At 42.7% G+C, this 16,412-nt stretch overlaps 1 protein-coding gene across 1 annotated transcript; it reads right to left on the reverse strand.

The window, feature by feature from the left end:
- Positions 1-322: 322 nt before the first annotated feature.
- On the reverse strand, positions 323-15,197 carry LOC311106445 (SERTA domain-containing protein 2-like). The gene is made up of 2 exons (XM_084148784.1): positions 14,738-15,197; positions 323-1,951 (listed from the first exon to the last, which is right to left on the reverse strand). The coding sequence occupies exons 1-2, from the start codon at positions 14,872-14,874 to the stop codon at positions 1,270-1,272; spliced, it is 819 nt and encodes a 272-aa protein (XP_084004910.1). The 5' UTR covers positions 14,875-15,197; the 3' UTR covers positions 323-1,269.
- Between the last annotated feature and the right edge of the window lie 1,215 nt (positions 15,198-16,412).

The raw sequence follows: 16,412 nt of genomic DNA on the forward strand, positions 1-16,412 counted from the left end.
ACAAGTAGTAAGTGGAGTTACAAACGGACTGTACTAAACAAGTTAAATGTCTTACCTGTGATTAAATGTTTTCCACACACATAGCTACGTGTAGCCTACTTGGATACTGCGACCCCACATTTCCCACACCAAATAGCCTGAAGCCACAAACAAGGCTCTTCTGGCAGGCTCCATTTCCCTACGTGGGAGCATTGCGAACCGTAGGTCGGAACACAGCAGCTTTTCGGCACGTTTTGTTATTTCTATATAACACAAAAATATAATTGTTGCCTCTTTTACAATGGAGGTCAATAGGAAAGAATGCTGATTTTCCTCAATTTGTGGGCGTGGTCGAGGGGAATTCCTTTATTATTACGTGAATAGCGACTGGGACTATTCCAAGTCTATGGATACCTCGGTGTCTGCATTTTTTAACAATCGTTAAAGTGGAAAATATACATTGTATTCAAATGTATGTACAGCTCTTCAAATGAGACAGACACCACTAAATATTCAAACGAATGCATTTTCCAGAGTCTAACAAAACATTGATCATCCCAAGTAATCAATACAATGTCACCTTGAGATTCTCAAAACATGTAAGCGACTAAACCGCAAACCAAATATTCATCAAATTCTAGTGCAGATTACATTTTGTTGTCCGCTACCATCTGATTAAAATGACCAAAATGGATGGACAAGGCATCAGTGTAAAGTCACAGAATTATCGGCTATGTTTTGAGACTCACATCAGCAGGAAGGCATTCTCTGGCGATAAAATATCTGCATTATTGACAGTTTTCTATGTTAAAAGGAACAAGACCAATCGGAACACAATAAGTGAAGCTCTTTGAATAGTCAGACAGAGAGCTGTTGGTTTTAGAGCGAGGTAGTGTGAGTACTGAAGTCCCAGTCTATTTAATTATTGATAAATTATTGTAATGCTCCAGAAATACATGGTGGAATCCATCCACAAAAATGTCCTTGTTTCACAGGTCGTCCTGGTGAATCCAATATAAATAAGTAAACGGTAATACTTTGTGTTTGTTGCTCTAAGTCACTGCTTATTAAATGTAATCTTGTTCAAGGAAAAGCTGGCACCAGCGGGCCACCAGAAATATGCATTCATCATACAGTAGAGGTATATTGGGCAGGTAACTGTCAGTACTTTTGTATAAATATTCCAAGTTCTTTGTATAAAAATAGAGACTTAAAAAATCTATTAGTCATTCTTCCCACCCCAAGATCATAAAATGATGGGCAGCTGTGATATGGCGCCAAATCAGTCAGTCAGGAGCGCACCAGGATCTCCATGATGTGGTCGAGGTCGTTGAGGTCGTTGAGGTCGTTGAGACACCGCTGCAGGGTGATGCTGGAGGAGGTGCAGGTGGAGAATCCCTTGAGGTTGTCGTCATTCCCCAAGGAGGCTCTGCTGCTCCCGCTGGGAGGGGGGCAGGCCAGGACAGAGAAGTCAGACGGGTCGTACATTGACGTGTCAATGTCCTCGAAGATGTCGTCCAGCTGCAGGTCCGTCAGGTAACTGGTGGAGTTTGTGATTTCAAAGGATCCAAACAGCAGAACCGGCAACTTTCTGTCGTCCTCCGACCCCCGTCTCTCAGGAAGCCCTGTGCAGGCAGACTCTGCGTCATCTTCACAAAGCAGTGAGGGTGAGGACAGTGCAGTCACTAGGGTGGAGGGGCAGTCGGAGGGCACGCGAGGCAGTGAGGGGGCTGGAGGGGGGGAATCCAGAGGGTGCGGGCCTCCCTCCTGCCTCATCTCCTGTTTAATCTGGCGCAGAGTGTTAGCCAGCAGCACCGAGCGGTGCAGGCTGGGCTCAGCTTGCCGCTGGTAGCTCTGGAGCTTGTCCAGGCACAGGTCCAGCACCAGCTGCCTCTGCTGAGGGTATGGCAGGTCCAGCATCAGGTCCTCGCATACCCTAAGCTTACGCTTCACCCCGCGGCCCACCATGTACCTGTGGAGGGAACAGTAAGAGAAGGATGTCAGACAGGGCCTAAAATTAACACGCCATCTGCGGGTAGACTTTGGTCGGGTAAGATGTCTATTTCACCAGCCACGTTGGCAGATGGTCAGGGCTCCACAATGCTCACATTTCACTCCATTTGTGAATAGAAAGTCAAGTATGATCACATTTATAGTAACAAATGCTGCAGTAGCGGTTATCAAAGTATTTCTGCCGTTTTGTTTCATAGCTGGTAAATTAAATCGCACAAAGTCAAAAAACTACGAATAGCCTATCCCACACCTAGCACTGCCTAACTGTGCGCAGGTGAAGAGCTGATTGAAGTTGGTCTAAATTACTTGAAATGAAAGTCTACTGAAGTTAGACTTTGTCCTTGTGTTTCTTGGCTATTTACGTTGTTCACAAGTTAGGTTGGTTTTCAATGTTTGAGTTTCAACTGCTAGGGAAGAGAAGACAATGCTGCTACTAGTCAGACTCAATCTCACAGACAGAAACATGACAAGTCGCAATACCACAGTAACCTCCCACCCTTAAAGGGGCTGGTGAACATAGTCTCATCTGTGATATTTTGGTTAAAAGACTCAGGTCACAAAAAGTTATTTGAAATTAAACAATATACCACATCACTACTAGTAATACATTTGTTTTAGATTCATTACAAAGCATGTTCTTCTGTTTTTTTGTGTTGGGTGTAATTATAGCGAGGTGGAAATATTTTGGCTGGTAGAAAATCTGAGTGGCTGATAGATTTAAAAAATCTACCTGCCACGGTGGCTGGTGTACCAAAAATAAAATGTTAGGCCCTGATGTCAGACAGTCCAGACAAAGGCCTACACTACTAAAAATCGTAAAATTGAAGGCAGAATTCTGGAGCAATTTCAGACTAAAAAATATGTTGTTCAAAGCGGACTCCTACAAACTACCCGTTTCTTCTTAAAGACTGACTCATCCATCTCAATATTGAAGTGGCATGAGCCCCATCTGCTGTCCTGGCTATTGAAAAAAATCATTAAAAACATTTTTTTTTTAAATTGTGGCCCGTCCTTCACTGATCATCATTCTTCCAATAGCCATATTGCTGCAATCTCTGCAGTGCGTCTCTCTGGTGGAATGGTCTCGAGTGGCATGGTCCCATTTTATTCTCCTGTTGTGCTTTGTGGCTTTAATTTATTCATGTTCAGAAGAGATTGGTAATCTGAAGGGTGTGCTTGCGATGTTCTCTACAGAAATACTCAGGAAGAACATTGTCAGACTTAAGTAATGGGCCTAAGTTAATGTGAAGGGCTATGCAACATACTACGGCTGTCCCCGACTAAAGAAAATCTTGGTCAACCAAGAGTCGTCTGTTCTTTCAACCAATCGATTGGTTGGAATTTTTAAACGTGTATTTTTCCATATATTGACACATCCTATGTGTTTTAATCAAATCAACTATATTCACTGAGCTTGTCTGATGCTTTAAGAACATGGTTTGCTTAAATAATTAAGACACACAAATGACTAGAGGGAGTCCGACCAGCAATTGATTTGATTGTGCTGGGTCGGCTCAGACTTGCTGCGCTGTGTAAAAAATTAAATAATTTTAAAATAAAACAGCAATTGACTGACTAGCACCTGTTCTCTCTCCTTCCTGCTGCAGCGCCCACTACAGAACATCCAAGTGTTTATCGCGCTGTCTGTATTGAAGCTACAACATAATTACAGCCATTTCTGACTGAAAAGTTCTGTTACCGAAATCCTTCATTTGTTTAGGAAAAACATTCCCTATTCCCTCAAACCTTGCTCTCTTTACATGACACATGTATGCATCGCATGCACGTGATCAAAGACCTATTCGCACTTGACTAGTATTACTAGAGAACGTTCATTATGTAATTATTACTCCAGAACGTCCGTCACACCAGAGGACGATTCGGACAGGATTCGTTTTTTCCCCGAACTGCCCCCTGTAAACCTTTTTTTATTTTTTATAAATTGACAATTATTTACATTTAAATTTTAGTCATTTAGCAGACGCTCTTATCCAGAGCGACTTACATGAGCAATTAGGGTTAAGTGCCTTGCTCAAGGGCACAGACAGATTTTTCACCTAGTCGGCTCGGGGATTAGAACCAGCGACCTTTCGGTTACTGGCAAAACGCCTGGAGGTTTTTATTCTAGGCGTGAAGATACAGTATTTCAACATGACCAGGTGATAGGGCCACACTGATAACTTAAGCGTGGTTCCCAAGTTTCTAAACCATCTTTTCTAGTGTCGCCATACTCTTTGAATTGAGGAAGTGTGATCATAGTCATTAGGATATTTTAGCTATCCGCAGTACATCCTAATTGCCCAACAGCCTTCAAAACGTGAGCTAAACAGTGCAATTGCACTTGAGATAGATTTTAAGGCTACGGATGAGAAAGTTAACTTATTTCCAAACATTTTAGGTCAGTTGTATGCTGCTGCTTTGCGATCAGCAAGGGCTGCATTAAATAGGCTCAATATTTTTCCTGATGCATTTGGCAATATTCAATTCATACGGACAAAACAAACATTCACTGAAAGTTGATAGGCTACATGTAACCTATTCATATACAGCTTATGTGCAGCACTTAGTTTAATTTATTGAATACATTTTTGTTTACTTGCGCAAACTGCGAGCAACATGTCAAACTCAGACATTTCTCAAAACACAGGGATGTCGATTCACCATTTCTGCAGCACTCCACCAATCAGGACTTTATGGTAGTGGACAGACGGAAGCCACTCCTCAGTAAAAGGCATATGACAGCCCGCTTGAAGTTTGCCAAAAGGCACCTAAAGGACTCTCCAACCATGAGAAACAAGATTCTCTGGTCTGATAAAACCAAGATTGAACTCCTTGGCCTGAATGCCAAGCGTCATGTCTGGAGGAAACCTGGCACCATCCCTACGGTGAAGCATGGTATTGGCAGCATCATGCTGTTTGGATGTTTTTCAGCGGCAGGGACTGGGAGACTAGTCATGATCGAAGCAAAGATGAACGGAGCAATGCACAGAGAGAGCCTTGATGAAAACCTGCTCCAGAGCGCTCAGGACCTCAGACTGGGGGCGAAGGTTCACCTTCCAACAGGACAACAACCCTAAGCACACAGCCAAGAAAACGCAGGAGTGGCTTTGGGACAAGTCTCTGAATGTCCTTGAGTGGCCCAGCCAGAGCCCGGACTTCAACATCTCTGGAGAGACCTGAGAATAGCTGTGCAGCGACGCTCCCCATCCAACCTGACAGCTTGGGAGGATCTGCTGAGAGGAATGGAAGAAACTCTAAATACAGGTGTGCCAAGCTTGTAGCGTCATCCCCAAGAAGACTCGAGTCTGTAATCGCTGCCAAATGAGCTTTAAAGTACTGAGGAAAGAAAGGGTCTGAATACTTATATAAATGTGATATTCAAGTTCTTTTTTTTGCAAAGAAAATTCTAAAAACCTGTTTTTGCTTAGTAATTATGGGGTATTTTGTGTAGGTTGATGAGGGAAAAAACTATTTAATCCATTTTAGAATTAGGCTGTAACGTAACAAAATGTGGAAAAAGTAAAGGGGTCTGAATACTTTCCGAATGCACTGTAATTACATTACCCGACCTCCCCCAGTAAAATTAATCCCGTCCGAATAGGGCCTGATCTATAGCCAGAGCCGGTCGTTGCCTTTCTGCCACCAAAGGCGAGACCAAATAATCACCCCCTGCAAAACTAGAATAGTCCCAGTTAGCAAAATGAAGTTGAAAATACGTATTTTCCCCAGACGTTGCAGTAAGGTTCAATTTAGGTTCTGAATGAAAGGTGAAAAAAGGTATTTTGTATGTTTAAAATAATTTGGGACCTCTCCCATTCGGAAGCATAGCTGTAGCCTACTGACGTTACAAGAGCTTTCCAGAAGATTCTTAATTAATTATAGAAGACTGGATAAACTTTTTCAATGCTAGTTAGGGATACTATAGTTATCACATTTCACTAGGGCTGACCCCATTTAGTCGACTGGTCGATTGTTTTGTCGATAAGCTGTTGGGCAACCAATATTTATTGATTTTTCTATTCATTACTCGTTTTGTTTGCAGAGGAAAAGTAATTGTGGACTGTTCTAATATCGTCAAAGTGCGCCTCGACAAATATTTGTTCATGATTTTGTCGTGGTGCAGCGCCAGAGTTAAATGACTGCTGCGGAAACACTTGTGTGAAGGTTACAACTAATATACTGCTCGCATGCTCGAGTAGTTGAGACTCAAGGGAACGGGGTGGTGCTTGAATTTACTCAAAATACAAATAGCATGACATTTACTTATGTAGTCTTCAAATGGTAGACTGCGACAGAGCAGGTAAATGTTGAACTGTGGACAGCTTGATGAAAACCAGTAAATATTTCAGGTCAACCAGAAAATAGACATCTGTTATCACATCATCATCGAGGACTGAGCACGCCCCCATTCTCATCGACAGGGCTGTAGTGGAACAGGTTGAGAGCTTCAAGTTCCTTGGTGTCCAACAAACTATTATGGTTCAAACACACCAAGACAGTTGTGAAGAGGGCACGACAAAGCCTATTCCCCCTCAGGAGACTGAAAAGATTTGGCATGGGTCCTCAGATCCTCAAAAAGTTATACAGCTGCACCATCGAGAGCATCCTGACTGGTTGCATCACCGCCTGGTATGGCAACTGCTCGGCCGCCGACCGCAAGGCACTACAGAGGGTAGAGTGTACGGCCCAGTACATCACTGTGGCCAAGCTTCCTGCCATCCAGGACCTTTATACCAGGCGGTGTCAGAAGAAGGCCCTAAAAATAGTCAAAGACTCCAGCCACCCTAGTCATAGACTGTTCTCTCTGCTACCACACGGCAAGCAGTACCGGAGCGCCAAGTCTAGGTCCAAAAGGCTTCTCAACAGCTTCTACCCCCAAGCCATAAGACTCCTGAACAGCTAATCATGGCTACCCAGACTATTTGCACTGCCCCCCCCCCCCCCCCCCACCCTTCCCCATCCCCCTCTTTTACACTGCTGCTACTCTGTTTATTATTTATGCATAGTCACTTTAACTCTACCCACATGTACATATTACCTCAATTACCTCGACTAGCCGGTGCCCCCGCACATTGACTCTGTACTGTTATTTTATTTTACTGCTGCTCTTTAGTTATTTTACTTTATTATTTTTTAACTGCATTGTTGGTTAAGGGCTTGTAAGTAAGCATTTCACTGTAATGTCTACACCTGTTGTATTCGGCGCATGTGGCAAATAAAATTTGATTTGATTTTACATTTAAGCATTTCACACATTATCCAGATACTGACTTAGCACTTGGTGGGCTATAGCAGCACTCCAAAAGAAGAGGCTTTAGAGGAGACCTGTGAACCTGCAACCACAACACTTCAACAACAGATAGGACATCCTCTCTATGCTTTACAGGAATATGGCTCTGAATATATGCAGCAACACCTCCATAGTGGGGCTGGGAATTGCCAGGGACCTCACAATACTAGCACGATACTATATGCATTGCAATTCGATACTGTGATATTATTGCAATTCGATGTTCCAAACATTTCTCATCATGTCTGCTGCAGAAGGAGAGAGTCATGAGAAAATAAGTGTTGATCAGTCATGGAAATAAAAGTGCTGAAAACAAAATGGGGTCCCTACTTGAAAATATTAGTTGTGGTGCAGGTACAGCAAACAATATCCCGATATGCAACTGTATCAAATCCCCCCCCACAATCACATAGGCATTCCGGTCTCTTCTGTAGATGTTATATCCCTGTATTGCTACTGCTGTATCAAAGGTATTATCTAAGGGAGTGTCAGAGATCGCCAGTATATATGAATGTTCTCCGATATTGGCAAGTTATTGATTTCATTAACCTTATTTCTAAGGCAACATATTTAGAAATGGGGTATTCTTAGCACTTTCCTAGGTAGCATACCGGCAATAGACATAATATGGAGAAGAAGAAAAAAACATTGTCTGGCCAATAGTCAGTCAATCAGGCACTTGTAAGTAGCGATAAAAACTAAAAACATTGATAGTTAGTGATATTTGACAATATCGCAATATTATTTTTCCGCTAGTCGGCTGTACCTGCACCAAAATGCCAGTATTCATAGCTTGTTCATCTTTTAAAAATAGGGTGACAATTTGTTTTCAGCCATTTTATTTCCACGATGACTGATCAAAACTTGTTGTTTTCTCATGACCTCTCGTCCCTCTGCAGCAGACATACAGTGAGGGAAAAAAGTATTTGATCCCCTGCTGATTTTGTACATTTGCCCACTGACAAAGACATGATCAGTCTATAATTTTAATGGTAGGTTTATTTGAACAGTGAGAGACAGAATAACAACAAAAAAATCCAGAAAAACGCATGTCAAAAATGTTATAAATTGATTTGCATTTTAATGAGGGAAATAAGTATTTGACCCCTCTGCAAAACATGACTTAGTACTTGGTGGCAAAACCCTTGTTGGCAATCACAGAGGTCAGACGCTTCTTGTAGTTGGCCACCAGGTTTGCACACATCTCAGGAGGGATTTTGTTCCACTCCTCTTTACAGATCTTCTCCAAGTCATTAAGGTTTCGAGGCTGACGTTTGGCAACTCAAACCTTCAGCTCCCTCCACAGATTTTCTATGGGATTAAGGTCTGGAGACTGGCTAGGCCACTCCAGGACCTTAATGTGCTTCTTGAGCCACTCCTTTGTTGCCTTGGCCGTGTTTTGGGTCATTGTCATGCTGGAATACCCATCCACGACCCATTTTCAATGCCCTGGCTGAGGGAAGGAGGTTCTCACCCAAGACTTGACGGTACATGGCCCCGTCCATCGTCCCTTTGATGCGGTGAAGTTGTCCTGTCCCATTAGCAGAAAAACACCCCCAAAGCATAATGTTTCTACCTCCATGTTTGACGGTGGGGATGGTGTTCTTGGGGTCATTGGCAGCATTCCTCCTCCTCCAAACGCGTCGAGTTGAGCTGATCCCAAAGAGCTCGATTTTGGTCTCATCTGACCACAACACTTTCACCCAGTTCTCCTCTGAATCACGTATGGTGAGCAATTTGTTTGGGCCATAGAACAGCAATAAAATCAGTATTGAATCACAATAGGCCTATGTATAGAATCATGAGATTCACAAGACATATCGGCACCCAAGTATCATGATATCGTATTGTGAGGTCCCTGGCCATTCCCAACGCTACTTGATGTTGGGCTGAAGCTACTGACCTAGAAGCTTTGCTCTCACCATCAGTTCAACTCCTCATCTTTGCTCACTGTAGCCCAAGTGCTATAACAAATGTTGCCTGCATTCTGAACTAATTTGGTTGTAATGGCAGGGGTCAGAAACAGGCAGTAGAGAGGGAGATAGAGAGCACCGCCCATGTTGAGGCAGGAAGACGACGAACAGGTGAGAATTTGGATTTGAGTTATACGGCAGTCTGGTAAAGCACGTTGCAAAGCAATTAACATATCACACACAGACTGGAAATATCGGTTCAACTCCACATCTTGGCCAACTGTAGCCCAAGTGCTATAAATGTTGAGTTCATTCTGATTTCATTTGGTTGAAGACATGGCTGCGCTCAGCAATGACAAAGCAGATTGAATCATGTTGCAGTCTGTCATATCTAGCAGGAGAAGCTGAATACCATAGACAGGAAAAAAATACATCAGAATTGTATTGCTGGCAGCGACCGGCGTAAACAGGTATTTGGTTCATTTTAAGTGAATTGAGACGGAAGATCTGACCCCTTTCTATATGCCAACCTTTGTAAGGTTGCAACCGGTTATTGACTTATTGAATGTGCATGTTTTTCACTTCATGTTAGATTAATTTGGATTTTAAGAATAATGACTAAAGAATTTCACCCCAAACACAGTATAAATGTTAGAATTATCATGTAGTGTCAACCCACTAACAGAGGGGGCGTTACTAACTATTCAAGGGGGAAGGCGGGAACTGTTTAAGAAAGCCACCTAAAGGTGGGAGGAGCATAGTGTCTTTGTTTGTCAAGGGGTATAAAAAACAGGATATTTGTGTTTTTGAGGAGAGCTCTCCTTGAATAAAAGTTACCGATAATTACTTGTGGATTGTGGACCTTGAATCATTGCTTTACAACCTCTGGTAATGATTCAAGCTTAGGTTGAATTAGAGATAGAAATTCACATGACACTTCATGAATGACTGACTTGTTGCTATGTATTTTTTAAGTCTACATTTCTCTGATTTTTCACAGACCTCAGAAATAGTCCTCTGATGTGGTTTAAGCATTGTGGTGGACTTCAAAAATAGAACATCCAATTTTGTTTTTCTATGAGAGAGTGAAAACCTGGTGAGAGATTAAAAAAAAAATGGAGGAAATAGCTTATTGTTTTGGTATCAAGTAGTTTTTTTTTCCCCAATTCTGCCCTCGAGAAGATTTTGCATAAAACATAGCAGTTTCAAATCTGCAATAAAAACATTCTGCACTTTATTTTAAGTCTCTTTTCTTTGCTGTTACAGTAAATCTATCAAAATCAATGCAAGAACACAGGGGCACGCTAATTTAAAAAGATGGCTAGTCATTATTAGCCTGGTTCTGTATGGAATGCAGGCACATTATGGCACACAGGTCACAGGTTTTCCGACTGTTCGGTGCACACACACACATGAAAAGTAGACACATCTATGTTTGACATGACAAATGAATAAGCCAGTGAAGAATTGACAGGGTAGGAACCAAGGTTTTCGTCAGTGTTTCCAGGTTACCCTAATTAAATGTTACATTACATGTTTTCATACTTCATGCAGCTAGCTAGCCAACATATTCATGCTTCACCTATTCCTTTCTGATAAGATACCGTTGCACAAACATGCTTATCTAGGCCTACACCAGCACTGGTACCAGGCAGTATTAACTAGCTACGTTTGCTCTGACTCTTAGTACATTTAGCAAGCTAACTAGCCAGCTAACTAGAGATTAGCATTAGTGGCTAACACAAATAATTTTAGCCACACCTAGGTAAGAAAAGACAAACTAGCAAACAGTCGTTTGCAGACAGTAAGATACACAAATGAATTGTGTAATTATTGAACGCTCGTGGAAAGCAGCATGTCACCAACATTGTTGCATCCATCTGACCATGCGGAGTGAACGACAAGAAAGTGCTCGTGACTCTGTGGTCGAGCAAAAGCTCCCTCCTTGAGTGACAGAAGGCATCGCTTGGTGTGGTTAGCCGCATGCAGCAGCAGTAGTGTGAGAGATGACTCAAGAAACAAATGGAGTAAACTACACTGCTCAAAAAGATAAAGGGAACACTAAAATAACATCCTAGATCTGAATGAATGAAATAATCTTATTAAATACTTTTTTCTTTACATAGTTGAATGTGCTGACAACAAAATCACACAAAAATTAATCAATGGAAATCAAATTTATCAACCCATGGAGGTCTGGATTTGGAGTCACCCTCAAAATTAAAGTGGAAAACCACACTACAGGCTGATCCAACTTTGATGTAATGTCCTTTAAAACAAGTCAAAATGAGGCTCAGTAGTGTGTGTGGCCTCCACGTGCCTGTATGACCTCCCTACAACGCCTGGGCATGCTCCTGATGAGGTGGCGGATGGTCTCCTGAGGGATCTCCTCCCAGACCTGGACTAAAGCATCCGCCAACTCCTGGACAGTCTGTGGTGCAACGTGGCGTTGGTGGATGGAGCAAGACATGATGTCCCAGATGTGCTCAATTGGATTCAGGTCTGGGGAACGGGCGGGCCAGTCCATAGCATCAATGCCTTCCTCTTGCAGGAACTGCTGACACACTCCAGCCACATGAGGTCTAGCATTGTCTTGCATTAGGAGGAACCCAGGGCCAACCGCACCAGCATATGGTCTCACAAGGGGTCTGAGGATCTCACCTCGGTACCTAATGGCAGTCAGGCTACCTCTGGCGAGCACATGGAGGGCTGTGCGGCCCCCCAAAGAAATGCCACCCCACACCATGACTGACCCACCGCCAAACTGGTCATGCTGGAGGATGTTGCAGGCAGCAGAATGTTCTCCACGGCGTCTCCAGACTCTGTCACGTCTGTCACATGTGCTCAGTGTGAACCTGCTTTCATCTGTGAAGAGCACAGGGCGCCAGTGGTGAATTTGCCAATCTTGGTGTTCTCTGGCAAATGCCAAACATCCTGCACGGTGTTGGGCTGTAAGCACAACCCCCACCTGTGGACGTCGGGCCCTCATACCACCCTCATGGAGTCTGTTTCTGACCGTTTGAGCAGACACATGCACATTTGTGGCCTGCTGGAGGTCATTTTGCAGGGCTCTGGCAGTGCTCCTCCTGCTCCTCTTTGCACAAAGGCGGAGGTAGCAGTCCTGCTGCTGGGTTGTTGCCCTCCTACGGCCTCCTTCACGTCCCCTGATGTACTGGCCTGTCTCCTGGTAGCGCCTCCATGGTCTGGACACTACGCTGACAGACACAGCAAACCTTCTTGCCACAGCTCACATTGATGTGCCATCCTGGATGAGCTGCACTACCTGAGCCACTTGTGTGGGATGTAGACTCCGTCTCATGCTACCACTAGAGTGAAAGCGCCGCCAGCATTCAAAAGTGACCAAAACATCAGCCAGGAAGCATAGGAACTGAGAAGTGGTCTGTGGTCACCACCTGCAAAACCAGTCCTTTATTGGGGGTGTCTTGCTAATTGCCTATAATTTCCACCTGTTGTCTATTCCATTTGCACAACAGCATGTGACATTTATTGTCAATAAGTGTTGCTTCCTAAGTGGACAGTTTGATTTCACAGATGTGATTGACTTGGAGTTACATTGTGTTGTTTAAGTGTTCCCTTTATTTTTTTTAGCAGTGTATAAAAACAGACATTATACGTGCCGGAGTTCCGTATCACATTTAACAAACCAAACTTTGAAATACCGTTACAGAAGGTAAAGTAAAATCTCAAACCGGTCCGTGCATCAATACTGGTATATAGTAAAATAGGTTATACCGCCCAGCCGATAACCCAACTGCACCAGTTAGACAGGAGAGTGAACTGTTACTGCTTCTACAGTGAGTGATGAATAGCTAGAAGCTTGCCAGCTCAATAAAGTGCAAAAAATGCACACTGGCAATATACTGTTAAGAGCCATGGTAGGGGGTTGGTGTCATGACAAACAATTGATGCTATGCCCAAATGTAAAGCAGGTGTTGTACTAAGAGCTTTTTGCAAAGGGTATTCCTCAAACTCTGTAATTCAAAAACATAGCAGGTTACTACTTCGTAGCTATGTTTTGATGTTTGGGTTGCCACTTGTCAGGGACTGGCCCAAATTCACATTTTGCCACTCCAGTGTGAGAGTACCTGATGTCGTTCACTGAGGGTTAGTGCTATCCGGTATCCTTGGGACGTCCCTACGCTAAACCCTACCCTTAACCAATTTAAATGTCAACTTCAATGGGGGGTATAGACGCCCAAAGGAACCCGGATAGCAAGGACTGTTCACTGAGGCAATGCTTGGGGCGAGAGGCAGCGCTGTGCCTGCGGCTAATTTTGTGATTGACGTTTTTCCTTTCAAGTGACAACTACCAGAATTCAGTGGCTACAGCCCTACAATCAATGATAACATAGCTAATGCCAATACATTGAAAATGTCCTATGTCATTGTTTTCCAGCTGCCTAGCATGAGGCTGCTAATGTTTTTGTTGTTGCTGTAATCAGTGCAGTTTATCCTCCTTCCACTAGTGTAACCGTTTTTCCATTTAAAAAAAACATTTCTGGTGCTCCTAAATTTTGTTTGGTGCTTACATTAATGTTATTTCTTCAAATTTTAGAAATCTGCTTTATGAGTATCTTTGTAGGGCTGTTTTAAACACAATCATACAGAAAATGTTTGTTTTTTTATAAAAATATCGGCTCTCTGTTAACATTTCCACTAAAATCGGATCCAAATATCCCATATCGGCCGTGTGTAAACGTGGTGCAGTTGAGCACATTTTAATATCTTACTGGAAAGGCTCTTCTGCAATCTATATTTGCAAAATAAGATATATTTTCGCAGGCTGCTTTCACACGACAAAGAACAGAATGTGGTGTTGAACAAACCAGAGGAATCTGAATCATTTAATAATCTTAGTGTAGGGCAGACACCTAGCCTACATTTTGCCAAATGAAATTGGACGGCTGATACAACCTCGTATTGGCTACAATGAGCTGCAAGTGTCAGAGACAACTAGCTACATGAATCACTCGCCAGAATGCAACAAAAAATTACATTCCGATGATAGAATGTTAGATAACTCCACTTTTCAAATGTGTCGACCTCGATTGTTACCACAGTAAATTATAACTAGCCGAGTTGATCCATTACGCAACAGAGCAGTGCACTCTGGAACTACATGCACTAACGGTAGTTAGCAACTATGGTCGACAGGTCAGCGAACGTTCGTTTACAAGTGAATTGAGCAAGTTCTTCGACTGATGCTTTTCGGGTAGCTCTAGACATATGCCAAAGTAGTTATCCTAAACCAATTTTGAAAGTTGTGTTTTTCGTGTTGTGGAGGAAGGCAGCTAACTTGGCTAATGTGGCTAACTAACGTAAGCTCACGACATCCACTATCCTAGCGAGCAGTCGAGAATTTGGCTAGCCAACTAAGCTAACGTTAGCCAAATTAGTAGGTAACGAGCTAGCTAGGTTTAGTTAGCTAGTTATTAAGTTTTCCTTGTGGCAGTCAGACTGAGTTTTAAAAATAGCTAACATTGTAACAAGTCAATTATCTTGATTGACTAAAGTATATTACCTTGACGAAGGGAGGTCATTTCCATGTTGTTCAGGTCCTTTCACGGCAGACTCCACATCCAAACGACACATCGAGGCAGTTCGAATTCCGCTTTTCCTTCTCACCGTCTCGTAGGATACAATATCCCTTTGACCCATATCATTATTTTGCGCTGTACTAGCTAGCTAGTTCTTCCAGTCAATTCGCATTTTAATTGTTGTCCACAGCAAAGTAAGAAACGTGTGAGACTGCCTAGGCTAGGGACTATTTAACGCTAGCTAGCTGCCTGCATGCCGCTCAATGAATAGCTGAGACAGAATACAGTTCTTGCTAGCAAAAAAATATACTGTTAGCTACATTATGCTAACAGGCCTTTGCAATGACAAAAATCGTATGACTTTGAAAGTCGAAAAATGCTTGTGAAAGTAGGACATTCCTGGCCAAAATTCCTCTATGGCATCACACTAACTGAAGAACGACCTACCGTTCAAAACTCTGGCTACATTGTAGTTGTAACCTATCCGTCGAAGGGAGCTCAGCTGATTGACGGGCGTCAGGTGGGAGAACCTTGATTGGTCCAATGAAATTTCAGGCCCGCCTAGTAACTACGTCTGATTGGCAAAGTATAATTCCCCTCCACCACTACCCCTTCCCCTTATCTTCAACGCTGCAATATGTAACTTTTTTGGCCCACAAAACCAAAGTCACATAGAAATTGAGTTATAGATCTTTTATTCTCCTTATAAGCAAGTTTAAGAAGCCGTAGATGTGTTCTATGTGCGCTATTTCTATGCTGCCCGTTCTTAAGTTTCCGTTTTTGGGTCTTTTACTTTCGGTTTTGTACACCAGCTTCTAACAGCTGAAAATACACTATTTTCTCTTATGGAAAATATACTTCACAGCGGTTTAGATGGTACAATGATTTGTGTTTGTATTTATTATGGATCCCCATTGGCAGCAGATACTCTTCCGGGGACCAGAAAAATTAAGGCAGTTATATACAAAAAACATTACATTACATTTCACAACATAATTCACAACGCATTAAGTGTGTGCCCTCAGGCCACTACTCTACTACGCATATCTACAACACAAAATCCATGTGTACTTGTGTGTCTGTGCCTGTGTGTGTGTGTGTTTCTTCACAGTTCCCGCTGTTCCATAAGGTGTATTTTTATCTCTTTTTTACTGCTTGCATGAGTTACTTGATGTGGAATAGAGTTCCATGTAGTCATGGCTATGTAGTACTGTGCGCCTCCCATAGTCTGTTCTGGACTTGGGGACTGTGAAGAGACCTCTGGTGGCATATCTTGTGGGGTATATGATTCTCTACACAATGACTGCTTGTTTTGTTACATAAACTGAAATTAAGCAAACTATTAGAATTTTAGCAACCAGGAAATGGCGGAGTGATTTCTGCATATTGCATCTTTAATTAGTTATCTTTGGTTCTACTGCCTTGCGCTCACATACTGGAAACGCGACCATATGAAAATACTAAAAGGAGATGATTCGAAGGGCATTACACTTTTTAGCAGATACTAGCAGTGATGAATAAGTATGAGGAAAAATGTGAAATGTGTTTGGGCCAATTTGCCAATCTCAGGTCTTATAAGAAAAACACGTTTTGAATCTTTTGGATAATTTTTACTTTTTCCGAATACGGTATGCTGCAGCCCCAGCGACAAGAAATGCA

This window comes from Coregonus lavaretus (assembly GCF_964263955.1).
Source record: "Coregonus lavaretus genome assembly, chromosome: 31".
In the NCBI taxonomy this organism is placed as follows: Eukaryota; Metazoa; Chordata; class Actinopteri; order Salmoniformes; family Salmonidae; genus Coregonus; species Coregonus lavaretus.

Excerpts from the sequence above, each read along its gene's own strand:
- LOC311106445 (XM_084148784.1), bottom strand. The coding sequence starts at position 14,874 with ATGGGTCAAAGGGATATTGTATCCTACGAGACGGTGAGAAGGAAAAGC. Across the intron at positions 1,952-14,737 it reads AATGACCTCCCTTCGTCAAG|GTACATGGTGGGCCGCGGGG; the intron begins GTAATATACTTT and ends TTCCCTCCACAG.